A 27,492-nucleotide genomic window follows, 5' to 3' on the forward strand; every position below is an offset into this window, starting at 1 on the left:
CATTATACATACAATCAGAGATTGGTCTCAGTGGCACTATCCACTTCTACTTGAAAAAAAAACCAAAAAACTATGCCATGTATCACAGCTGGGAGAGGTGACAATAATAGGTTCCATATTTCTTTTTATTGGTGGCTACTCTACCAAGCAATGAGTAGAATGAAGATGGATAGATGGATGTATAGATGGATGTGTAATGTGATAATATGATGGTGAATATTGATATGATAACTGGTTTAATCTAAAATCTTAATTGTAAGTTAGTTTTGAATCAATTTTAATAATATTTATTGTCTTGTTCTTAATGTTGTTTTATGCTGTTTTCATTTAAAACTTAAAATAACAAATCACTTATATTAATAAAAGTATACTACTAATAGAACATAAACAAGATGAAAAGATTTTTAGTGTAAATAAAATAATGCATAAACACTTTAAATTTAAATGTTACAAAAGGTAAAAAGAGTTTAAAAATGCAATAAAGTGGGAGAACTTTAAAATTATATGAATTATCATAATAAAGTATACGTTTACCACAACACTTTTTTTAACTTTCAACTTACTATGCTACTTTATAAATAAGTTTCATTTATATTATTTTAAAGAGATAATTAAAATCTATTTAATTGTATTTAGAAAGGAAGAAATCCATCTATGAGTTTATACACAACTTTTTTTAAAAGATAGAATACTAGAAATAACAGGAAATAATGAAGTGAAACAAAATTAGTGTTCCATGGAGTGGAGTTTTATAGATGAGAAATAATCTTTTATCACAAAAGGTGTTTACTTCCATCTAAAAACTTCTTCGTATTCCTAGATTTTAATAGCTTAACATAATAATGGTCATGATTAATATACAGACAGGTATTAATCTAAAATATATAAATATACTCTAATAGTTAAGCACCAAGAAAAGTATCTAACTGCTTAAAATCACACAAATAACTTCCATTAAAGCAAAGTAAAACTCTCAAGAAAATTTAGGCCCAAAAAACTCTTGTAATGTTAATAAAGATTATTATTAAATGATTTCTGCAATCAGTAGCATATTATTACGTTAGTTAAATCATCACCTGTGGTAAAGTTGTGTAAGAAGTTTTAAGCAGGATGTATATAATTTATAAATGATAGATTACATTATTTAAAGTAAGCATAACAGTTACACAATAAATAAAATGTGGAAAAAATAAAATAAATGTAAGAAAAACCAAACACATACCTAGACTCAATCCATCAGGAGGACTATTGGAAGAACTGGGCTTATGAACACGTGTACAGTGATATTCTTTCAGTGGTCTTCCTTCATAACAGTCATGTTGATTGAAAGTTTGAAACTGCATTGAATGCCCAACTGGTTGTGATGGTAAATTGAAAGTAGCATATGGATAAATCTCATAATCTGCTCCTTTGTAAAAATAAAAAAAAGAAATAAGTATGAATAAATATTTTATACATATAAAAGCAGAGTTCTATAAAAAGTAAAAACATTATTTAAAAAATTAAATCACACTAACATACTACGGCTATTGTTAATAATAAAATTGATGTTATGTTTTTAAAAAAAAACATGACATAACTTGGTTTTTTTCTAAAAAAACCAGTTAAAATTCTTCTAAATAAGTGTACAATTTTCAAATTGCTAAAATATAAAAAAAATAATTATAGAAAGTAAAATTATACCATTTGATTTCTGATACAAAAAGATAATCATCTCTAGTAAATCACTGAAAAATTATTTAAAAACCACTATATTCTATCTAGCTGACCTTGAGATCAAACTAGCTCAAAATGTTGTTTTGATCTCTGCTACCATGAATGAACCTTCTTCTAGAATCATATAATGTTCATTAGATTTTTTTTAATTTTGTAGATATTTTAAATATCAACTGTAATTAACATATTAGCCAGATAAAAATATGCAAGAATGTATTTAATCAAATTTTATCAGACAGGTTTATAGCAGGAGAAAATATTGTAACAATAAAAATGTAAAAATGAAATGAGTGAAAAGACAAATGCAATTAAAGATTTGATATTAACAATATTTATTTTTATAAAAGATAAACCAACCAATTTATTACTATAATCATTTCATATTGAGTCCATAATGAGAATAAAACCCATGTAGATAAGCTACAGGCAGAGTTACAGTAGTTTTAGAATTTGTAAACAAGCAAATACAATAGCGTAAATAGTTTCTCCAACATCAAATAAACACAAGAAGTAGTGCTCATTCAAGTTAATCTTGTGGACTCACAGGAAGTACTAAACAACTTTATTCTGTAATACTGAAAGTAATGTACACTTTTTTCTTTTATTTTGTACATTCATACAAAAAAAATGTCTGAGTTTGAAAGCTATTTAATATCTCTTAACTTTGATTTACAGAATGAATCAAAAATAAAATGAAAGAATAACACTTAGTTTTCCCTACAAGTGTTCAATCTGAGCACCTTTCATCACACATCATACCTACATTGATGTTATCAATTACGTATGTATAATTACATATAAGCAACAAAAGTAAAGTTAATATCATCATTTGAGGCAAAGGACGTAAATAGGAGTAAAGTATATTATTAACATTAAATGGGTTAAATGTTAAAGATCAAATTGTTGGATAGGTTAAGTAACAAGGACTAAGAAAAGATGGAAGAGTGAGTAACATCATAAAAAAGTTTATAAAAGGAAAACATTTGTTAAAGGGATGTGTATGAATAGAGAGGAAAATAAAAGAGAAAAAAATAATCAAGTTTTTTAGCCATATGACTTTTAGTGAATAGGCTTTGAACACAAGTTTCACCGTCCTAAAAAGAATTCATACTTAAGAAAGGACAATTTTTTCTTCTTCATATCATCCCAAAATGAATACCTACAGTCAGTTGACATATCAATTTACATCAGTGTGTGCTGGTTTAGATCATGTCATTAACATCCACTAACTGACTGCTGTCAACAAGTGAATCTGGTTGCAAAAATTCCACCAAATCCTTCCACCTTATAGCTATAGAAACCTAGGTAAAACTGATTAAAACAAAACAGGGTTATTTTTTACAATTTATTATACTGTATATTCAGTACTTTTAATTTAAACAAAACTGTAAAAATATTACAGGATGAATTTATAACAGAACTACATTTTTTCCAATTACTGGTAGATAAGTTGGTTTACTGGCATTATTCCTGCTTCCACCCCATTTGGTCGCCCTAAAGCATAAGACTGAATGTCTGTATCTCGAAGGGCTACTGAGCCTCGAACAGTTTATGCGACCAGTCTTCTATCTAGCTCCTACAGCTAACCTAACAGCATCAACGAATGCTGTTAGGCATGTATTGTATCACGGAAGTGATACAATACACCACTTGCTTGCGTGTCCCATTGTTCACTTGTAATATATTACTAAAACTGGGTAGGTGTAGCCAGTCTATCCAGTGTATCCAGTCTATGTAGCTTTATTTTCTTATATTTAGCCATTTCTAACAAGATAGCTTCCTACAGCAGCGCGGTAGAGTCTTTTCCTTTAGAAAACTACTAATGCCAGTTGAAAAAAGCAACCACATCAAGGAACTCCCACATGGTCTGACAAGCGGCTCACACACACCACACTGACTCGCCACTTGTGAGTGACCAATTTCCCCCTTGACCTCTAAGTTCCGGAGTGGCCCAAGTTCTGGGCTCCTCCAAGAGAGGGGCAGTTGAACATCATATGTGCACATATCTGCACTGGACACTCCTTAAATTTTGAATAAGTGCTCTATTTTTGTCCAACCTATGCACTCGAACGGGTGCTGCGTAAGAGGTCATACTTTTGAAGACACCTCAGTACAGCATGTACAATTGATGGCTTAACAGCCCATAGTCCTTCCAAGCAATCCTCCTAAGCTTGTGCATCACAAAGACAGCATGCACCACTACTTACTTAATGTAGCTACTAAATAGCAACTTTTCATCAAACAAAACACCTAGGTACTTGTAACACTAGGTAACTCTAACTCAGCTGATTACACAACCTTTATATTTAATCTGGGGGTTTTGACTGTATGATAATTTGTCTGTACCCTTCAGAAGCCCATACTTCATCTTGGGCACAGAAATCCTTAAATTTTGATTGTCCATCTAGCCCTCTGTGGTTAACAAGGTCGCCAGCACTGTTTCTTCTAGCTGCAGTTGTGAATTGCCACAAGTAAAAGGAGACAGTCATCAGCAAAAGCCTGGGCTGTGACCCCTTCAGGAAATGTCAATTCAAGTAATATGTCAAAAAAACAGGTTCTACAGCAGAGGGCCGAGAATGGAAACCTGTGGGCTTCCCCTGGTTATGGATGTTTCCACAACTAGATATGGAAAAACACACTTGTCTTTAAGCACAGTCGTATAGTTAGACACATAGTCTCGTACCACAGCCTGTAGGGCTTCAGGAACACTGTGGCGTTCCAACTCATAAAGAACAGAACTCCAATACAAGGAAGGAAATACTTTCTCTATATCAATAAAAATTACCAAAACATATTTACAGTCGGCACTTTCCACCTCGGCAAGAGCATTTAAGATGCAATCCTTGGTGCTAACCCCTTTCATGATCCATACTGGCCTCAATTTTGAAAATCATTCATATCAATGTTTTCTGGAGCCATTCCACAACCAGCCTTTCCAGTAACTTGCTGATTACTGACAAGAGGCTGATGGGTCAATAACTGCCAACCAGACTAGGATTCTTTCCTGGTTTTAAGAGGACCCTCACCAAAGCTACCTTCCAACAAGTCACAAAGCAACCCCAGCTGAGGCACCCCGAGAACAGTTTGCCAAGTCTGCTCTCTTATGACAAGCAGATGTTGAAAAATATCTGGGCCAAGTTGGTCAATCCTCGGTGCCTTTCTCAATGCCATTTAAGAAACCACTCGATCTGTATCAATGGGATCCACAGCCCGCAGACCAGGGAATGGTGTCTCTCCCACCCTGATGCCGAATTCTGCTTCTCCCTCCGGAGGATCTGGAAAGAGTATCCAGAAACGCCTGGTAAATTGCTACAAAAGTTTAAGTGTAGTCTTGACCACCAAACCCACATATGCTACTGGTAGATAAGTAACTTTCTGTAAAAATTAAGCAATTTTTAGCAAATTCGGTAGCTTTTAATAATTATGTAAAAAAAAAAATCTTCTCTGAAAACTGCACAATAAAATTAATACAAATTTATATAAAAGGATTTTAGAATCTATGAATTCAACATTTTTTGTTAAAAATTATTAATTACAAACTAAAAAATATGTCAAAAAAAAATTGCTGTTACACATATAGTAGCTTCAGAGGTGAATATTGATAGCTAAAAAAAGTCAAATTCAATTAAGAGGATACAATTCAACTGATTAAAAAAATTAACCGCAAAGAAATTACAGCCCCAAAAAAATTTATGATGTTTCTGTGTGTGTGTTATATATTCACAAATGAATGTGAAAATTCAAATTAGAAATTTACATCAAAATCATATAGTTACCTGAAGTATCACTTCCTTTATTTGCACTTAACGAAGAATCAGCCTTTCTTGGAGGAGAAGGTGAATAAGTATGACCTTGCTGATCAGAATTTCTTTGGTTTTCAAGTTCAACCAAACTTTTACTTCGGCAATCTTCTGCTGATTTATTCCCTGTATAATTTCTGAAAATGACAATTTATCAACTATGGTTGGAAAAAGAAATTTAATAATTAGATCATTTTAAAATAACAATTTTAAAACAAAATATCTTCATAAATAATAAACTTTTATTATTATAATAAAAAGCCAAAATTATTCTTTTGCGAAGTTTCTGGTTTAACTGCCCATTTAACATAACTTTCTGCTAGCTAGTTATATTGCTAACTGCCATCTGAGTTCATTTCTGTACTATACTGAGTTAGTCCCATACTAGTAACTAGCATGTCTGGAGAAATGGAAGCAACAGCTGTTTCAATCTTATACTTCAAACTGGGTAGATCAGTAGGTGTGGAGACACGTACATAAGATCCTTTATAAAATCTAAAAGGAAAAACTAAGATGGGTCAGATCAAGGAATCTTGGAAGCCATCGCAAACAAGTTTTGTTACTGGCTCTGTGCCAGCCAATACAATGGTTGGGGGAAACTTCAAAACATCATTCAATTGATTCTGTACACAGAGTTATGTCAGTGAGGAGTCGCATCATCTTGTTGCCAAATAAAATTCTCTGGTCCATCTTGCAGATGAAAAAGAACCATATATGCATCACATCCACGTAAGCAATTCCTATAATTCTTGCTTCAGTGAAAAAGAATGGCCTGTAAATTTCCTGTTGAGATATTGCTTAGAAAACATTTAATTTTGGGGAGTCCCTTTGCATTGTGAGAATTCATAGGGATTTTCTAGCTGCCAGATAAAAACATTATGTATGTTACCTTTTTCTTTAGCATGAGATGTTGATTCCATCATTAAACACAATTCGATCATGAAAATCATTATTTTCATGCTGTAACATTTTGATAGCAAAGTCGCCAAAAGCAGTGTAGTTGGTAGATCTCAAATTTCGTAAGAACTGTAAATGGTATATGCATTTGTTTGTTTCCTTAAAGCTTTCCATATTGTCATCATTAACACAGTTAGTCTGCAGCTAGCCTTCTAACTGATTATTTAGGGCTATGCAGGAAAGACTTCCTGACACATTTAAAATTTCTTTCAAACACCCCCGTTTGTACTGTACTCTTTCCTTTACTCAGGCATTCAGTTGTTTCAAGCCGATTATGCCAATGATGAACCTTACTGTCACTTGGAGGATCAAATTAAACTTTGTATAGAATACACCTTGAATTTAAAAAAAAACAGATTTATAATTAGCAAACTGCAAAACACACAAGGCTTTCTGTTCAGGATTCTCCTTCTTTGTTATAAGCGCTATCAATCGAAAAGATAGCGAATCAATCAATGGTCATATATGGAACTAAAACTGTCCTTTATGGTCTTTGATTCTAACTTTAAATTAACACTGTACAACTCATCCAAGAGACATTAAAACAAATTCAAATCCTATATTCCTTTTTATACACTCATATACTGCATCAATCCATACACTCACCTTTTTCGATAAAGTTTCCAAGAGCAAATGCTAAATGTTAATGAACACACAATTCCAGACATGACAGGTACTATAATATTGAGATCTTCTAGCACTGAACTCTGCTGTTCTGGAATAAGTTCAAGAGGTACTATCTCTGAAAAATAAAATAAAATTTATTTCTGATAAATTTAAAAAAATTAAAAGTAATATATTTTTTTAAAATTTTTTACAAAATCATATGATAAAAAGACACTAAAATGTTTTCGTTAAAACATTTCACAGATTTTTCATCACTTTTATTAACAAAATCAGTGACATAAATTCGGTGCAAAAGATGCATTTATTACTTCTAAAAATGCCTTTAGTTTTTGGAATCCTTTCTTTTCTTTGGCTCTAAAAATTTTTTTAGTTATCTGATATGAACTTGGATTATAGTACAAAAGATTTTTTTTTTGGCTACAATGTACTTTTAATTCCAATCAAACATTCTGAACACCTAAGATTTGAGGCCAGCCACAACACGCATGGTATAATAATGTAACAGAAACATGAAGTCCTTTGTTTAACACCAGTATGATAAATGGAACAATGACAAAAGAAGTAGTATTGTATATAGGTCATAATTGCAGATATTACAATTCATACACCACTTCATTACAGAATGTTATAATTTTGTGACTTATCTGCTACGAAATAGTTTATTTCTAGTCTCTTAACTTAAATATATCTTGAAGATTTGATCAAAATACAAGAATTTAATCATAATACTAAACACACATCGTTATTTTGAATTTGAGGGGTAAATTTTCAACTAAAAATTCCTTTTTGGTGTGGTTCTTTTTTCATTCTGTAGAATGATTTAAACTTTTCTTTATAAAAATGTTAACCTTTAAACACACTAAAATCTACAGCCATCTTTTAAGATAAAAATGGGTGAATAAAACCAGTTTACTCTTAATAATAGATTCACTTAATTTATTAATAACTGAAAAATGTACAGAAGCTAAAATATCTTAATACAAAAAGACAAAATCACAACTGAAAATATTTAGATGATTTATATCACTCTGTCATCATGTCTCTTCAGATGATTCTTATTTAGTCAAAACATGCTACCCATACATCCACCACACTATTTATCTGTCTTCTCCATGAGTTCTCAGTTTAAGGATCAGAATATGAAAAAACTGTCACCCGTAATTGCTTGCTATAGCAGTGGAGAAGAAAGATATTAAAATTTTTGGCAAAATAAGGGCATATGAAGAATGAAAAAGGAGAAAATTGAGCAAAGTACAGAAAGAAAGTCTGAAATGGATTGGGCATGTGCAGGATGTCAAGTCAAACAATGACAAGGATGGTACTGCAAAATAAACTACATTAAAAATGTAATATATATGAGGAAGAGACTGAAGAAGAGATGGCTGAAATACCAGAAGTGAGTGTTTATGCTAAGACAAATGGCGTCATTGGGCATACAGTGTATTAATTAGTCATTAGTATATAATATATATAAACAATTTATGTATTAATTTTTTATTTATTTTCTGAGTAACAATTAATGAAAAATGTAGCATACAAACATATTTTTAACAATAATTACTCAGTTACAGAGCAATGGTCTGATATTTTAAAATTATTTATATTGGAACTTCCAGTATGAATTCATCATTTACATTTTGATTCAGGCATTCAATCTAAAGAAAAAGCTTAGAGGTAGATAAGTCTACATTATCAGAGAAAGTAGTCTTCAAAGAAGAAAACTGTGAAAGGCTTTAAGTGTAAAGAAAAATAAAGAAACTAAAAAGAAACTCAGAGAAAAAACCAGTTACAGAAAAGTTAAAGTTAACTTTTAATAAATTGAGAAGATACTAAACTTATAGAAAAGTCACTTATAGAAAATAATTTGAAGAATCAGGAAGGACCATAATGTCAGGAGGTGACATTATGATTATTATTAGATAAACCAAATGAACTTAAACTAATTTAAGAAAAAGAAAAGCAAAACAGAAATGGCAGGACCATAAAAATATGGGCATGGAATAAGGGGGGATGGGATGGAGGGCCCATCCCAAAAATTGTTTGCAGATTTCCAAAGAATCTGGAAATCACTACAGCATCTGGTCACATTTATATACGTATGTGCGTATATAAAAAACATTTTCATCTGCTCTACTATACATAAATATAAACTGATTTTGAGAAAACTTGGTGGGCTGATGTAAACCTATTGGGAATACAGCCCTATTGATTTTTAAGAGAATTGGTTCACAGGTACAAGAGTTAAAAGGCAAAAAATGGGGTTTTTGGGAACACTTTCCAGGTTAACTAAAATTGGAAATCAGCCCTTCTGATGCATTTATTGCAGCAGTTTTATTTTTTCTTTTGGATATTTAATATTTAAAAATGATGCTGGATATAAAAAAAAATGTATTGGGACTGAATACCTATTTTTAACTGCTATGTAAAATTTATGTACTAAAATTAAAAAAAAAAATTAATAAAATATTCAAATTCACTGGTTTTTTATTATATTTTTTATACTCTAATTAGTATACTAGTAAGTCAGTCAACTGAATCATTTTAAAAGCATACTGAACAATATATTCATGCATTCTCTGGCACTAACTATTAACAGTAAATAATAAGTTTTCTAAAAAGAATAATCAGAATAATTATGAAACTGAAAAATAGATATCCAACTACGTCCTTATCTGATAAACTATTTATTTCTTATGTTTCTTCACTTCATAAAATGAAACATTCAATAATATTTACAACAATGTCAGTTGTAAATGAAAAGAATTAGAATTGCCACTACTACTCTACTACAACTATAAATACGATCCATCTTAATTTATAGTGAACTAATAAAAATTTCAACAGTTTACATCATTTACTACCCTTTAACAAAATCCTTATTCATAATAAATAATTAATTAAATATAAAACAATCAAAACATCCACCTATTCTTTATTATTAAAATACAAAACCTTTTTTTCTATTGCAGTTTGTATGTTAATTAATTTTTCCTAAAACCTGGCTACTATTAAGTGTAACTATGAGTTGCAGTTCAAAAGTTAGGGCAAATGAGTAATTATAAATAGTGAATGGCAACACGATTGGTTCACATATGTACAGTAGCTTTAAGTGGACTATTGAGCATATAACCGCCACAATGCTGGTAGGTCACTGTTGTTTGCCTTTGCGAGACAGTGTATTAAAATGAGTGGAATATAATAAAACATTTCATCAGTAGTGAGGTTTGATAAGTGATTAGATTTCTAAGAGATTAAGAGGACATAATGCTGCTGAAATTCACCATCTATTGTGTCAAACATATGGGCCTACTGCAATGAGAGTAGGAAAAGTGAGTCAATGGTGTCATGAGTTTAAGGAAGCATTTAAAATATTCATGACAAATAGAGAAGTAGCAAGTCTAGTGTCTGATCTGATGATCTTGTTGAACATCTGAAAGCAAAAGTGAGATAAAATCATCGCTTTACGATTAGCAATCTTTCTCTAGAATTTCCAGAAGTTTCAAAGACAACATTGTTGATAATCATGACTGACACTCTAGGCTATTATAAACTGTGTACGATGGGTGCTGAAAATATTGACGAATCTCACAAAGATCACAGAATGCCATCTATATGCTTTTCTTACTACATTAACCACAAGAGGCAGATTTTTTCCATGTTATGGAAAAAAAAAGAAATGTGGATTTCATTCATCAATGCTGAGATGAAACAACAATCCACGCAACAGTATCATTCTCGTTCATTTAAAGTGAAAAATTCAAACAAGTCCAGTCTTGTATTCTGTATTTTGGGACCAAAAGGGCGTCTTTTTGATTGATTTCATGGAATCTGGAACATCCATCACATCACAATCTATTGTGAAAGACTTTCTACACTGTGTCATGTCATTCAAAACCGATGATGGGGAATGTTGATGTCAGGAATTGTACTTCACCACCACATACATACACTGCCACATGCACAACAGAAACAATTAAAAATTTGGATGGAAGATTTTTTATCATTCCCTTACAGCTCTGATCTCGTCCCCAGTGTCTATCACCTCTTCCTAAACCTCAAAAACTGGTTTGCACCTCAAAAATTTGAGGAAAGTGGTGAAAATCTCTGTGCAAAAGTGGCTACAATCTCAGGTGGTGGAATTTTATTCAATAAAGTTTGAAAAAGCTTGTTTCACAATATCAAAAATGTTTGTAACGAAATGGTGATTATGTAGAGAAGTAAATATGTAAACATTTGAAACCATTAACAAATTTATTTTTTCAACTGTTCTCATTTTCTTACTGATCAGTCCTTATTTTTTAATCATGCCTTATAATTTTATTTAAATTTTGCAAAAATTATAGTACTTATATTATTTACAATCAGAATAATTATTTTTTATGATATTGTGTAAATATACATTTTTATATATTTTTTTTATTTACCATTACTATAATTTTGTATTAAGTTTAAAAAACTGTCGTTAAAAAAAAATAATAATAAAATAAATACAGTTGTATAACTGACAGAACATAACTTGTCAAATTTTATGGTGAATACTGCAGGGACACAGAATAAACTAAACTGTCAGTGTGTTAAATTCAAAAATATAAAGATTAATATTTTTATACATTGTTCAGAAGAAAATCTATTATTAATAAAATTACTGTAGGAAATTTAAAAACAAAAAAGGAATAAAATAGTGGTAATACCTCCAGTTTTTGATCTTGTAGCAAATACATATTCCTTATGAGAAGTGCCAGCTTCTGAAAAAGCACTTACTCTAAGATAATAACGCATAGATGGAAAAAGATCAGGAAGTAAAATATCTTCAAATGGTGAAAGCTCAGTTCCTAAATTGTGCCACTGTGGTTCACTTTGAGCTCTGTAAGATAAACTGAAGTGTAATACAGGGCATCCTCCTGTTGGCCAACTTTCTAAATAAACCATAGCTGATGTTGAATTTACTGATAAAATTTCATCAATATCAGGAACACTTGGCACTAAAAAAAAAAAAAAAAAACGTTAATAATAAAATCCAAATAATCCCTTATAATACAGAGAGTTTGGAAAGTTACTGAGCAGTATGCTTTAGAATTATGTTGTTCATTCTGTTCTTTTGGCATTAGGTTGGTTGTCTTGTGAGTTCATTGGGCATTGCTCAATAACAAACCAAGACGTCAGTTGTTGAGTTGTAATTGAACGTGCTTCATTTCATTTTGTGGTGTTTTGTTTATCGGAATCATTAGTGCGAGAAACACAATGGTTCCTTTCAACGGTAGAGGAACACATTTTTCTCATTGGACATGTCTTTCACAAAGGTGATAAGTATATGATTTAGTATAAGCTTCTTTTCTGTAAAGATTCCAAATACTCCCGTTCCTCACTGCAATGTAATTCGAACTCTTATCAAAATATTTAAGGCAATGGGCTCTGTTGAGGACACTGATTGAACTGAAGACCACCTAAACTAAACAAATAGAAGCTGCTTAATATTTTTCATGTTATGGCTGAAATTCCATCAAAGGCAATGTGTAAGTCAGCAAAGCAGCAAGATATCAGACTTGCTACTGCACACAGAACTGTAAGAAAAGAATTAAAACTTTTCCCCTACAAATAATGAGTGTTATCATGCCAAAAGACTAAATTACTCTCAATTGTTTAAAATTTTATAGATAAAAATTCCACAGATATCCTTGACATTATGTTTTTTACAGATGAAGTGTAGTTTCATCTGGGAAGGTATATTAATTTACAAAATACATTGACAACTAATCCCCCATGAATTACACGAAGCGAAAATTGGAGTCTGAGTCAATGTGAGTAGAATGCGCATTATGGGTTCAATCTTTTTTGAAAATACAGTTAATGGCAACCATTATTGTGCTGTTTTAACAAACTTCATTAGTCAGTTAACAAAAGTGGAAATCAATTACCGTTGGTTGCAACAAGATGGTGCCACAGCTAACAGGTTAGTGACTTTTTCAATTAAATGTCTTTGGTGAAAGAATCACTTAAAGGGGTTTGTGGCTTACAAAGTAATAATTAAGAAAGTTTCATTATTACACTTACATTATTCCAATGCACAACAACTTCCCAAACATACTGCTGTATTAAGGATTTATCAGTACTCCCAATGCAATGTTAAAACCCTCACACATACAGCAGTAATAATATTTTCTTTGTCTGTATTTTTTAGTATATTTTTACATCAATTTCATTTAATAATATTTTTTTCGTTTAAATAAAAATATAAGTATTCAGAAAATGAATAATTACATTCACAATGTTCTTTGTATATGTGCATTATACACCCTACTTTTTTGGAACAGAATTTTATTGAATCACTTATTTTATTTTCATTTCAGGTTTTACAACTTATTATTGATATTATGTAACTAATTAATTTTTAATTGTTTTATAAGTGAATGTAAGTTTATAGGTTAGTTTTTGTTTGTCCAATTTAGTGAACAATATCACACTTCAATTATGTGACAGAGCAAACTAATAGTCATAAATTTATAAATACCAAAAAAAAAAATTATAATTCTTTTATAATCCTGTTAGGATTTTACAACAGATTTCAGAAAAATTATTTGTAATATTTGTAGAGAGTATTTTTTTTAAATGTAAGAAAAATTATTATTTATGGTAATTAAGTGAAAAATCATATAATGTAAGAAAATAAAAATATAAAATGATCTTGAACAATGAAAAGTTTCTGTTGTATCATGTTCTGTAGTTTATCGGCATCAGTGAATTTTTCATATTTTTATATTAAAAATTAAATGTTATTTAATCAAAAAAAAAATTCTGCTTTATTTTAATAAAAGCTTGACATTTTTAGTATATCTTACTCTAGAAATGCTACACATTGACTGGGTTAATAAATAAAAATGAATAAAATAAAAACACCAAAACATTTATGCATGTAAAAAACAATCAGTACTAAAAAAAACAACTTACAATTTAGACTTCAGCAATAAATTCCAAATATGAGTTAAACAGACAAATATTACTTTAAAAAAAAGAAAAATATTTCACATATTTAGTAATTCTAAGTTGTAGAAGTGAAAAGAAAATAAGATGAATGAAATACATATGTCTGAATGTATATCATCAATAATTAAACAGACAAACATCAGTACAGCAGAAATGGTTTATTAAATAAATACAATGTTTCTATCTACTTTTTCACGTAATCCCCACCAATTTTTCTGATGCCTGGAGTGGTGCTCATTGGTCACACTTTTGTTGTCACTTTTAAACTTTTCCATACATGCGTAAACCTTCACACAGTTCATGCAACTACTGTTGCATTGTTTTTTTCAACAAAGTGAATATTTCTGACAGTTGTACACTTTCCAAAAGTAAAAATTGGATCATACAACGCTGTTCTTCAAAAGTACTTTCTTCAAGTGGACAAGCCATTATAAGATTTTAGAGGTTATGTTTATGTAAATATTAATCAAACAACTGAGTAACACTCTCTGCAAGGTTGCCAACTAACACTTACAAAAGTTTCAATTGCTTGCACTAAAAATGTTTATTTAATGAATGACCCTCGTCATTTAAAAATCATTAAGTAAATTAAAAGTCAACAACTTTCACTGAATTTCATTTCTTAATGAATTCTTATTCATCAAGAAAACTTCAAATTATGAGTTTTATAATAACAATAATAATGAAAAGTTAGATTAATGAGTTTATTAACAAAATAAATCATTAGGCTATATACAGATCTGATTATAATTTGCCATTGAAGAAATCATATTTGTGTATATGTAAGTTGCAAATGAGTTTGGAACTTGCACAAAAGAATTTATGCAACAATGCACAAAGCCAAGAGTTATTTGATATGTAAACTAATTTCTTTACACTCACAAGCATACACAACCAGATAATGTTTGACACAACATCTAGAAAAAAGTAACATGACAGAATTACTTACCATGCACCGATTTAGATTACAGGAGTTTTAAGGACTAATTTTACCTGATAAAACATAAGCTATTTTTGAGACTCTTGCTGTAATATTTAGGAGAGTTTATAGACAAACCTGTAAAAGAGTTTCAGGCCTCACAAACCCTAATAAAATCAAGGCTACCATATGGTGCCTGTGTTGTAGCTGATATAATTCCCATAGTTATCTATTGTATGGAAGAAAAGATCCAGGATAAACAAAACTGATTGTAGAAGGAAAGAATAATCAACCCACAGAAGGACTGCCTTGAATGATTATTCAGTGTTGGTTGTTCAGATTAACTTAGCATTTTAAAAAAAAAAATTATGATTGGTGAAGATTTTTGCAACTAAATAGGATTTTGTAAAGATAAAAATGTAAGGATATTACTAATAAAACAACAATAAAAGTGAATTCCTCAACTGGGAATAGTTTTCTAAATAGATCACGGCTGAGCTTGCAATCTGTGATTGTGATGCTATAAACCAGAAGAACCATTTTGGCCTATTGTTGCAAAAAGGATATTTGGTGATTAAAATAATACTCTTAAAGGGTATTATTGGAAACTGACTTTAGTTATAAAGTTAAACTTATTGAAAATATGGTTTTAATATGTAAACATTAGTAATTAAAATATTTGTAAAATTTGAATTATTATAAACAATATCAGTACTCTATTCAATAATTGTAAATAAATATTTATAACCTCTTTAATTTATATATGTGTGTTATATCAAATGTTTCTAAGACAGTTGACTGTATTGTACCCAAATGTCTGGTATCATTAATTCTGTTCATGAATAAAATAATTTTAATTTAATATTGTTTAATCATGACCATAAAATCAGGAAGTAAGTCTTATAATTTTAGAAAGTAAATAAAATTGTTATTTAAGAATAATCACTAGTTTATTTGCTTCTAAAACTTTAAAGAATACAGCAAATAAAAAAAAGTTAATGTAGTATACAGTAATATTAATAAATAAAAACAATAAGATAATAAACAAAGCATTAATATAATAAACAATTAATATAGTACATAAATAATATAACAAATGAAAGGTATTTAATTAGATAAAAATATTTTAAAAATAAATATTAATGATAATAAGAACAACATACAATGTCCTTTAGTTGATGCTAAAAGAAGGTGACTTGGCTTGCTCTGTCCTACAACATTTCTGGCCTGTAGGTATATCTCATAAGCTGATCCACACTGGAGCTTATGGATTGTGTATAGTTGCTGATCTGGCTCCAAGAATAATTCTTCCCATATACCATTTGGTTGCTTCCGGTAACTTAGCTTGTATCCTTAAATAACATGATTAAATAATTAATCTTATCCACCATTTTTCAAAATACCACTAATGCATGAAATATTTTAAATAAAAGTTATATTATTTACTCGTGGATGTTTATACAAATTCTAATCCATTCACTTACTCTGATGAACAAGTGCAGCTTGCATTCTAATTCATATGGCCTTCCACCACTTTCAAGAGTCTTGCTCACTGTTATACTGTTACATCTAATCTAATTATCAAGTTTAACTTGTGTCATTATTAAGATTTAAAATAATTACAACTGATACTGCTAAATGTCAGATAAAATGTAAAAATGATTTAATGTATGGGAATTCTCAGTGTTTTATAATCATTTTGGTGTGATGAAGAGTAAATTATGATACCTATTAATCATTTATATAATATTTTTTTTTTTAATTTCTTGATTTGATAATAATAATAGAAAATTTCTAAAAGAAATTTGGCTAGCCTGTTTCATGTCAGTTGGTCAATTAGTATAAATGAAGTTTTAACTACTGCTTTATGTAAGTTCATAAGATGATCTTTGTTAAATACTTTTATTTGATGTCTTATTGTTTTTTATAAAATTTATCTATCAGAATGCATTTTATCTCAAAAAGGCATTGAAAATTATGTGTTGCACAGATAAAATAATCATTTACTACAGCTAAAATCCAGAATTAACTGGTGTAAGAAACTTAAAATGGATGTATTAAAGTTACGGACAAAAAAATTTCTCAATGCTTTAAATTTTTAATTTTAATAACTCTCCAATAAAAACATATGGTGCATTGCTTTCTTTGCTGTATGTGCTCACATTTTTATTTTTAGCTGCTATAGGCGCAAAGTAGACCATGTGGTGCACTGGGCAGCTATGTGCGAATGTTGTTAAGTGCTACCATCTAGCAGAAAAAGTGAACTAAATAAAAACTGTGTAATAACTTGTATTTCATTTTTCCTGTTTAGCCTCCGGGAATTACTGTCAGGTATTATATCAGAGGATGAATGAGGATGTTATGTATGAATGTAGTCTTGTACAGTCTCTGGTCGACCATTTCTGAGAAGTGTGGATAATTGAAACCCAACTACTAAAGAACACCAGTATCCACGATCTAGTATTAAAATCCATATAAAAGTAATTGCCTTTACTAGGACTTGAACGCTGGAACTCTCGACTTCCAAATCAGCTGATTTGCAAAGACGTGTTCACAACCACTAGACCAACCCAGTGGATTGTAATAAGTTGTATTGTGTACTATAAACAGCATGTTGTATACATTAACATTTATTATACTTATTATTTATCTTACACAAAAAAAAAAAAACTATTGTAGACATAAGTTTTTTGAAATTGTTTATAAAAAGAAATAAGTATAGAAGCACACCATGCTTCTTGATATAGAATAATGTATATATGTAATATGTAAATGTATTAATACTTGTATATAATTATATTTCTGTCACCAGGGCAAAAAAAAAATATATAATTAAGTAAAATTACTAATATTTTTTTCTTTAATGAATATCTCTAAAATACTACTTAATATTCTAACAAACATGAGGATATAAACGTATTATTGTTTAACACATTATTATTTGTTCAAGGGGGTCCACCCCCTGGCCAGATGGTTGGACAAGAAAAGTGAGCCCTGGCCAGCTAGTTCAATAAAAAAAAGTTTTATTTTCATGGTAAAATTAATAAGCAGAAGAGTTATTAGAAAATTTACGTTGTAAAAACATTATGTCATCTATTTCGCTGGTACAGTAAAATAATTTGGCTAATAAGTTTCTAATATGTAAAAATAAGAGATACTTTAATAAAAACAAAGATTGCTGTAACACAACTGTAAAACCTTTTAATCAACATTTATTATAAATTTTAAAACTTAAGAAAAAAAAAATATTAGCAAAACTTTCCTGTAATATTTTACAATAATTAGGAAAATAAACTAGTGAAATAAAACACAAAAATAAATTTTTACACTAATTATTATTACCTACAACTGGACTCCCACCATCGCTAGTTAACTTCCACTGAACAGTTAGACTGTTCATACCAACAGCAGTAACAGCTAATATTGGTGGCCCAGGAACAACCATAACTGATAAATGATAGATCACCTGATCCCTTCCAAATACATTTTCAGCTAAGCAGGTGTAATTACCAGCCAAATCCATGGTTAATGGTCCTAAAACTAGAGTGCCATCAGCTAGAACACTAAAAGAGAGAATAAATTTTTAAGCAAAATTCAGGAAAAAGATAATGTTAAAGAAAGGAAATGTAATTAAAATCTGATATATGCACAACTTATTGATAGATCAGGAAAGAGAGTTCTATTCTAATTATATATATATATTAAAATAAGCATTCTCTATGAATCAGTTAAGTGGAATATGAACTGATACAAAGGAGGTCTAGAGTTTAATTTTTAATTACAATTTTTGAAAAACTGATTTTTCTTCAATACTCTATATTCATTAGCTTATATCAACATTTTTTACTAACTTTCTCTAACCATTGAAGGATCATGTGCCTTTAATAATAATTTTTGTAAAGCTCTTTGTAACACTGGGAATTGTTTTTACTCAATTTTTATGTATCATGTCTACATGCTGATATATTTTTTTACACATGTCTACATGCTGATGATATTTTTTTACATTTCTACTTACAACTTACGCAATAATGTTTTTAAACGGCATTAACATGAATAGAATGTTTATATTGTTGACTCAGGTGTTAAAAATCCCAAGGCTAAATTTCTAAGTGTCTTTTAACAATAAAAATTGTTTTAAACATTAACATTTTGTCATTAAATAAATAACACAAAAAAGTATTTTTATGAACTGCTTTAAATTAAATTTAATTTTCTGGTTTTACTTAATCAATTATTTAAATTAAGGTGAATGTTATAAAAAAAAAACAAAAAAAAACAGTCATTTAAAAGAATAATGGTTTTGGTAACTTACCTTAAAGTGTACTATAATTGTAGTAACGTAGTACATTATTTTTTGTATTTTTCTAGATGAAATTTATACTTAAATTGTTCAAGCCTTACATGATTTTACTTCTGGGAGTTTTCACTTGCTTATTCATCAATTATTAAAAAAAAAAATGTATGAGTCATTTTTCTTAAATTATTAAAGTTTGGTTTTAATTCTTTAGATTGATGCATGTAAAAATAGATATAAATGATAAAATTTAATGTAAAAGATATAACCTATAACTGAAATTTTACGTAAGTATTATTTATTTAAAAAATTATAATAATAAGTAAATTAAAGTACTTTTTATTTATTATAAACTGTTTCATTATTTTTATGCAGCTTTACACACCCTAATAAAACACTGCTCTACTACACTAAAATATTTTTCTATAATGAATAAAAAACAGAAAATGAAACTCAAGAGTTTCTTAACATCTAAAATGTTATAAGTAACAAGGGTAACAGAATATTGTGAAAATAATGAATAAACAGGATGGTAAACCAAACAATAATGTAATGAAATCACAATTAACACACACTATATTTCTGGAGAAAAATAGCATATCTCTTGTGTAGATCAATTAAAATATATCCAGTTTCATAAAAAATAAATAAGCAACAGAGTTTTGGATGAAATAGCAGGGAGAAGAAATAATAATGAAACAGAAATAATAGGAACAGAAATGAAGTACATTTTCACTCTAAAGTTCACTTCAGAAAAGTAACTTACTTTGATGAGTGCTTTGGCAAGTTCATTTTATTTGTCAAAAAATAATATAATAATAAAAATCTATTACTGCATTTTAAATACAACTACATAGAATAAAGAATAATTTTTAATTTTATTGATTAGAAATAAATAAGGTAAAAAATAACCAAGATTGGATTAAACTATAACTATGAATGACAATAAAAGAAAATGAAATGTGATAAAACGAAAACATGTACTATCAAATGCAATACAAGGTTTTTTTATGGTAAAAAATGATTTATCAAGGAAGATTAAAAAAAAAAAAATGGGTTAATAAAAATGATTACCTTTCAACTGGCAATGGAGAACCAGAAGGTTCTCTCCAAATTCTAGTAGGTGCAGGAAGACCAACTGTATGACAACCAAGACTTACTCGTGAACCAATACTACCAACTACACTATTTGAGAATGATGCAATACGGGCAGGAACTGAAAATTTATTGTACAGATATTGAAGCAAAATAATATTAGAAATATCGCAGGCATATTAAATAAGAATTGATTATATTAGTTTTGTATTCTTTAGTCTGAGGTCAGTAATTCTTTAAGTAATTTTGTTGACAAATATTTCTAACAACAGTAATAATATTTTCAATAAACAACTTTTAATTTTTTCTAAAAAAAAAAAATGTTTTGTTTAGGTAAATAATTTTATATAATTTATATGCAACTGATGATGTAGGATCCCATGAAAGTGCTATTAGAATAAAGAAAAGAAAAATAAGGTAAATGTCAGTTCATTTACTTTGTAATTTTGAACCTGGGTTGTTCAAGTTGGTTTTTTATTATAAAAAATTAAATATATATACAACAAAAAAGAAATACAAATTTAAAAATTTTGAAAACAAACACTCCAACAATCAACAAATTTGTAACAACACAACACTGCCATTATTGGAATTTAGATTCCATTACACTAATGCATATATACATTCTAAAGTGTATTTTGTATATAATTATAAACATTCAGAAACTACTATTCATAAATCTAAATAAGCTGGGTGCAATAATGCTTTTTAAAAAAATACCGTCACATAACAAATGTCTCAAGAATGTATAAATATATGTTCCATCTGTACAAAATTTAAGTTGGATAAATAGGTGCAGCCTCAAACTAAGGTATAATGGATGAATAAATGCCAATATAAAGCATAGACATAAAATGTGGATAAAAAGTTGCAATAAACACAAAGAACAAAATGTTGGTTTTGCCAAACATCTTACAGTAACAATCATAATAAATAAACCAACATTAACAACTTATTCTAAACATAGCCAAAAAAATCACACCTTAATACATTTCATATAAATAAAACTTGTTAGGACAATACACAAAAAAAAACAATTTTAATTTTATATACTCTTTTACTCATGACATATATAATTCCTGACCCAAAATAATTATACACAAAATTTCAGCTAGATCTGAAGTGTAAGCAGCAGTGTTAGTGTAACTTTTGACCACCAGAGAAGCCAATTTAAAACATTTGATGTAGGTAAAAAACCCGTATTATACTTAAATTTTATTCAGAATGTCAATGAATGCTACTGGCATTAATTACATGTGAAACATGAAAAATATAATATAAACTCATCTGAATAAATCATTAATTAACTTTTTTCTCTCTGATTTAAACACCCCTAAGGCAACCAGTCTGACAATCAAGCATCATTCAGTCACCAAGTGATGTGTGCGTTTTGCACATCTGGTGTTGTTTCACACATCCGTCACAAGATCAAAACATCAACTATCAATAAATAATTCATTTACCTCGAGATAATGGAGACTGAGTTATTCTAATGCTAGCCTGTCCTTCACCAACGCTAGTTGATGCCGAAACCCAAAATTTATATCGTTGAAACTCTTTAAGGCGACGACATTCGTGCATATGGATTTTATCCCCATAAACAATTTCTTTTAAAACTTCCTAAAAACATAGAAAACAAACAGTATATTAAGCATGATAATTTAGCTAATAACCAGTTTGTGTATAAAAAAAAAATATATATATAAAAATACGGATCATTCAAAAATGAAAGAGAATACGGAAACAGTGGAAAAACTATTCAATAAAATAACTGAAATTGTTTGATGTTCTAGTTGGCACCTTAAAAAAGAAATTATCAATCTTTTCCAAAAGAATTTCCATTATTATTATTATAAACCTCTTTTGATTATTTCAAAATGTTGGCTCTACTTAAGACATGTACCATGGGAGATGTAATTAAATGTTTTCCTGAAGGTGTAAAACTGGCAAAAATTAACTTATGAATATTAAAACAATATGGTAAAACATGTGTAAATAGTGAATTGAAAGGTGTAAATAAGTGAATTGAAAGATTTAAATCAGGCAGATCAAGTGTCACGAATTTTCATCTTAGTGAGAGAAGTTTCATCAACTGACACTTTTTCAAAATAATATTAACGATTTTATTCGCAATAACAGATGCAAAATAATGTGGGATATTACTGAAAGTTTTAGTGTGAATACCCATGGGCACTATCCATTCCATTATCCATACGCTGAATAATCTCAAAACCTGCAAAACCTGTTTAAGGTGAATTTTGAAACAGTAGGTTCAATTAATGCAAAATATATTTAAAGTGGGCTCTAAGACAGTACATCAAGATCAGAAAGAAACCTAAATTCACATTGGTAGGAGCTTAAACAATGATTTTTAACTAAAGGTAATGATATTTTTAGATCACATAATAGGTGTGATGACATCACTTTGAGTCAGAATTTAAACAATAAAGTTTGCCTGCCCAAAAGAAAATTCAAAACCTATGTGTCAGCTGGTAAAGTTTTGGTAACAACATTTTAGGCTATAAGGCCCAATTTAATGTAATTATTTAGAAGAACATAAAATCAACAGCGAGAACTATTATGGCATGCTATAAAATATAGTGAAACCCACAATAAGAAGAAATGTCCTGATTCTCTCTCCAAAGGCATAATTCATTTGCATGATAATACCTGCTCCATACCGCACAAAAGACATAAGAAACTATTCAAAAATCGGATCATGCCAAATTCACATTACAAGCCCAATCTTGCATAATCAATTTTTTTTAGTCCTCAAAGAATTTCTAAGTGGCACCAAGTTCAGTAACAATAAGCAGGCCAAGAATGTGATACAAGAATGGATCAGACAATAAGATTAACAATTCTTTACTGGAATACACAATTTCATAGAATTATATGTATAAGTGCCTTAATGTAGCAGGGGATTTATACAGACAGGATACAACATTTATACTGAGTATTTAATGTAAAAGCAGCATTTAATGGCAAAAACAACATCTTAATTGAACAGCTGAGTAATTAATATATATTATTCAATTGCATACTAAAGAAATTTTTTAGTTTTTTTAAGAAGAGAATTATTAACAATATTCCTGTAATATTCTATATATTTATAATATAGCAAACATATACAGTATAAATAGCTAAAAAAAAGAAGATTTATATGGATTGAAGAAGAAATTCCACATATTTTGAACACGCGACATTTATAACTTTTAAAATGCTTTGCACTTTAAAAGTTATAAAATAGTATAGGAGGAATTGCTCAACACGAAGAAATACTCATGATATAGCTAATGGTCCCTTATACCAACAATTTTTCACCTGTTATTCAAGTGTTAAATTTTTATTTATTTCATTATTGAAATTTTTAGAACATGATTTTGTTGACAATTTGTCAAATCTGTATTTTAAAAACTGTAAATGTATATTTAAAAAAGCTGGTGACAAAAAATATTTCTAATAAATAATTACAGTTGTAAAAATATTTTTTCTAATAATGTCTATTCAATAACCATTCATTACAACATTTATTATTATTTTTTTTTAATCAAAAAATATTAATCTACTAAAATTATTAATACCAACACACACACTAAATAAGTTAATAACAATAAATATAATTATAATATTTACAATAAAGCAGGTTCCTAAATAGAAATAAAAAATAGAAACTTTAAAAATCCTTTCTGGATCATTTACAGGTGTACATAATAACCATCAATCAAATTATGCTACTAATATTAGCACATTATGCTATTTCGTACAAAATATTAATTTCACTTCAATGATTGAGATAGTAAAAAAAATCCCTATTGTTTTAAAATTTGACTATAGCATTAATTTACCATTTAAAAAAAAATTTTTTCTGAAGATCTGAGATTTTGATAATATTTAACAGGAATAAAAAAAAGGAGCACTACACGATAAGTTTTTAATTAATTTTGTGCAGCTAGGATGCAATTTGTTGAAATTCATCAACAATGAATTGAAATATATAATATATAAATACATGAAATTGAGTAAAACCAGAAAAAGAACCAGTTTAAGATTAAATTTTAACAAAATTTGATCACAAAATAAACTTAAAAAAATTTTATTGATCAGAGAGTTCATGTTCTTGGAGAAAGAAAGTGTTCCAATAGTAAGATGATCCATTAAGTTATAGATTTTAAATTATTACAGATATAGCCAACATTATTAAAGATTAATAAAATACAAAAAAAGTTACAGAAACTATGATTTCAGCATTGTTAATTAATTTTTTTAAGTTAGTTCAAATCAGGCTTCAATTCATCTAATGCAATGGTGAATAAAACTAAATTATCACATGCAAATGATTCATAAACAATCATAGCTGGATGATGATGTCACCAAACTGTACTCAATAGTTTTTTTTTTTTTTTTTGTAGTATTATTGTTGCATTTTGAATGCAATGCATAAACATTAAGTAGTTAATTAATAATAAAAAATCACAAACAATTCAGTTAACATTACTTTTTTGTTATTAGATTCTTATTTTGTGATTATTAATTACTAGATAAATGTAACATGCAGTAACCCATCCAAATAGAAATTGCTTCCAGCATTGTTGTAATTATTAATATAGAAATATATTTTTGCTTCACATCATATTATTTCTGAGATGCTACTCTTAGGGTATGCCAATTGTATTGCAATCATAAAGTACAGTAGTAATTTACAATTTTAACCAGTTAAAATTAAAATAATTAAGTTTATAAATAGAAATAAAATTCAACTGACTTTATTAGGATGCTGAATGTAGACGTAGTACTTAATTATAATGCCATTTGGTTCTAAAGGTCGAGTCCATGTCACAAGAATACTATCAGATGTCATGACTAAAGCCTTCACTTGGCCTGGAGAACCTGGAACTTTTGGGTAATATACTGTTATAAAAGAACCAATACAGATGATAAAAAAAACAATACAAAGTATAAAAAAATTAACAAAAATTTTGATGCAGTGTATGAGAAATCAAAAACATAATTTGAATTTGTTTTCAATGGTTACCGTAAATATACTAAAAGTAGAAAAGAAATTAAGATACTGCAAATTTTAAAAAGAAAATTTTCTCACCAGATTTAACAATAAAAAAAAATACATTTTTTTATTAAAAGTACTAAATATTATGAACATTAGACAATGGTAAACTGCATCTGACAAACAGGTTTAAAAGTCTTCAAATAAGTTTAAAATCTGATATACAGGTTTATAAATCTTTTTTTATGTTATCTTGGGAGTTTAGCATATTTCATTGCAATAATACATTCACGAATATTACAATGCTCTAATAATATGTCTGACTGTTAGATGAATGTATTAATATTAATAATAACAATATCTGGCACTTTTCTTAAAAGTAATACAGTAATATTAGTAAATAATTCTTTTAATAGTATACTTCTTAGAAAGCAAATAAATAAAGTTACTGACTGTTGTTTTTATCAGAGTTTTTCATTGCTAAAAGTTAAACAAAATTTCTAACAATGAATTTTATGGAATAATTGATGTACTGAAATAAATTAACTGATAAATATTTATTGATTTAATCATTTTTATCTTCATTTGATGTTCTAAATATACTTTTAAAAAAATATGCTTTCCATTTCTCATCATCATAGTTTATTTTTTTCTCTTCCATAAGCTGGTCCATAAAAATACCCAAAATTGTAATAATGAAGTTACAAAGGGTTTTGGGGGCAGTAAATCAGTATTCTCAAAGTCCTGATAAATGAAGAAGTTTGGCATATGCTATAGGCCAAACAGAAGGATATAGAAGGATAGATATGAAACAGAAGGTTAAACATAGTTTCAACTGCTGGCATTTTATTCCTTATTCTACATCTGACAATTTGCTAGAAGCTATTTACTTCGAGATGTGCCAGTTGTAAGGAATTCACTTATTTTGGGTAAGTAGTATTTTAAAAATAGTGACAAATGTACTTTACGTAGCACAGAAAAACAATAGTAAAATTTGAAAAAAAATTTATTTCATAGGAAAAAATCTGATGTGGATAAAACATGACTTCATTGTACACGTATTAAATTACATGTACACATTTTTGCTGCACTTCATTTAAACTTATTTCATTTGAAAGTGAGATACGATCCTCCAATTATTAAATAAAGTGGACAGTTACAGAATTGCTGAAATATTAGTTTCTATTAACATCAAATATTTATACAATTATTAATTCAACAATCTTACGTGAAATATTGGGGTAGAGTAAAAGTCTCTTTACTACTCTTATTACTAAATCAGTATTATTCATATCTTAAACGTGAGTTGCTGATTAACAAAAGTTTCAGATTTCTGCTGTGTCATATAAATAAAAGTTAATAATAATTAAATTATTCAGTTTAGTGAACTCCTGTGTACTGGTTACAAATGTTAATTTCGACCTTACAGAGTAAAATATTCAGTTTTTATTATTAGATTATTTGGTGAATAATAAAAAATGAAAAAGAAACAACCATACAGAAAAAGAAAGAAAAATTAAGAAATATATTTTAAAAAAAAACAACAAGAAGATGAATATGAAAAGGAAGAAAATGTTAAGAACAAGGGAAGAATAAAAAAATTAAGAGATCATAAATATAAAGAGTAAAATGTTAAACCAAAAAAAGAATAAAAAGATTAAGAGAGGATGATGAATATAGAGAAAATGTGAAAACTAGAGAACGTGTACACAAATTAAAATTAGAGGAATTATATCAAACCAAGTGATTAAATGATTGGCAACAAAAAACAAATAAACCAAATGATGATCAACTCTGACTTAGGGAGAATATTGTCTGACAATATAAGAGGAGTAATGAACTAAAAGATAAGATTTTTTTGCAATTTATTGAAGATCGGGCATGTATGCCTCTGTGTATATGTTGTTCTTGTGAGGGTCTATTTTTCAGTCACTCTGTAGTTAACTTTAATGCAGATAAAATTAAACAGAAATTCCAGAACAATTAAATAAAATTAAACAGAAATTAAACAAGAAAATCCAAAAATTATATGAATCTAAATTATAATTTTCAATTAATATTTAATAATCAGATGTTTCACCAAATCTATTACATA

At 28.6% G+C, this 27,492-nt stretch overlaps 1 protein-coding gene across 1 annotated transcript in view; it reads right to left on the minus strand.

Annotated features, from left to right (window-relative positions):
* LOC142321172 (cell adhesion molecule Dscam2-like) overlaps nt 1–27,492 on the minus strand; it is a 348,909-nt gene that overhangs the window by 7,706 nt on the left and 313,711 nt on the right. The window contains exons 19-27 of the mRNA XM_075359167.1: nt 25,158–25,288; nt 21,856–22,012; nt 20,372–20,513; nt 18,343–18,563; nt 16,164–16,352; nt 11,792–12,082; nt 7,080–7,215; nt 5,493–5,653; nt 1,223–1,408 (exon numbers count right to left, since the gene is read on the minus strand). Coding sequence (XP_075215282.1) covers nt 1,223–1,408; nt 5,493–5,653; nt 7,080–7,215; nt 11,792–12,082; nt 16,164–16,352; nt 18,343–18,563; nt 20,372–20,513; nt 21,856–22,012; nt 25,158–25,288 — 1,614 coding nt within the window. The remainder of the gene's footprint in view (nt 1–1,222; nt 1,409–5,492; nt 5,654–7,079; nt 7,216–11,791; nt 12,083–16,163; nt 16,353–18,342; nt 18,564–20,371; nt 20,514–21,855; nt 22,013–25,157; nt 25,289–27,492) is intronic.

The sequence above is a fragment of the Lycorma delicatula genome, chromosome 3, assembly GCF_047948215.1.
Source record: "Lycorma delicatula isolate Av1 chromosome 3, ASM4794821v1, whole genome shotgun sequence".
Lineage (NCBI taxonomy): Eukaryota > Metazoa > Arthropoda > Insecta > Hemiptera > Fulgoridae > Lycorma > Lycorma delicatula.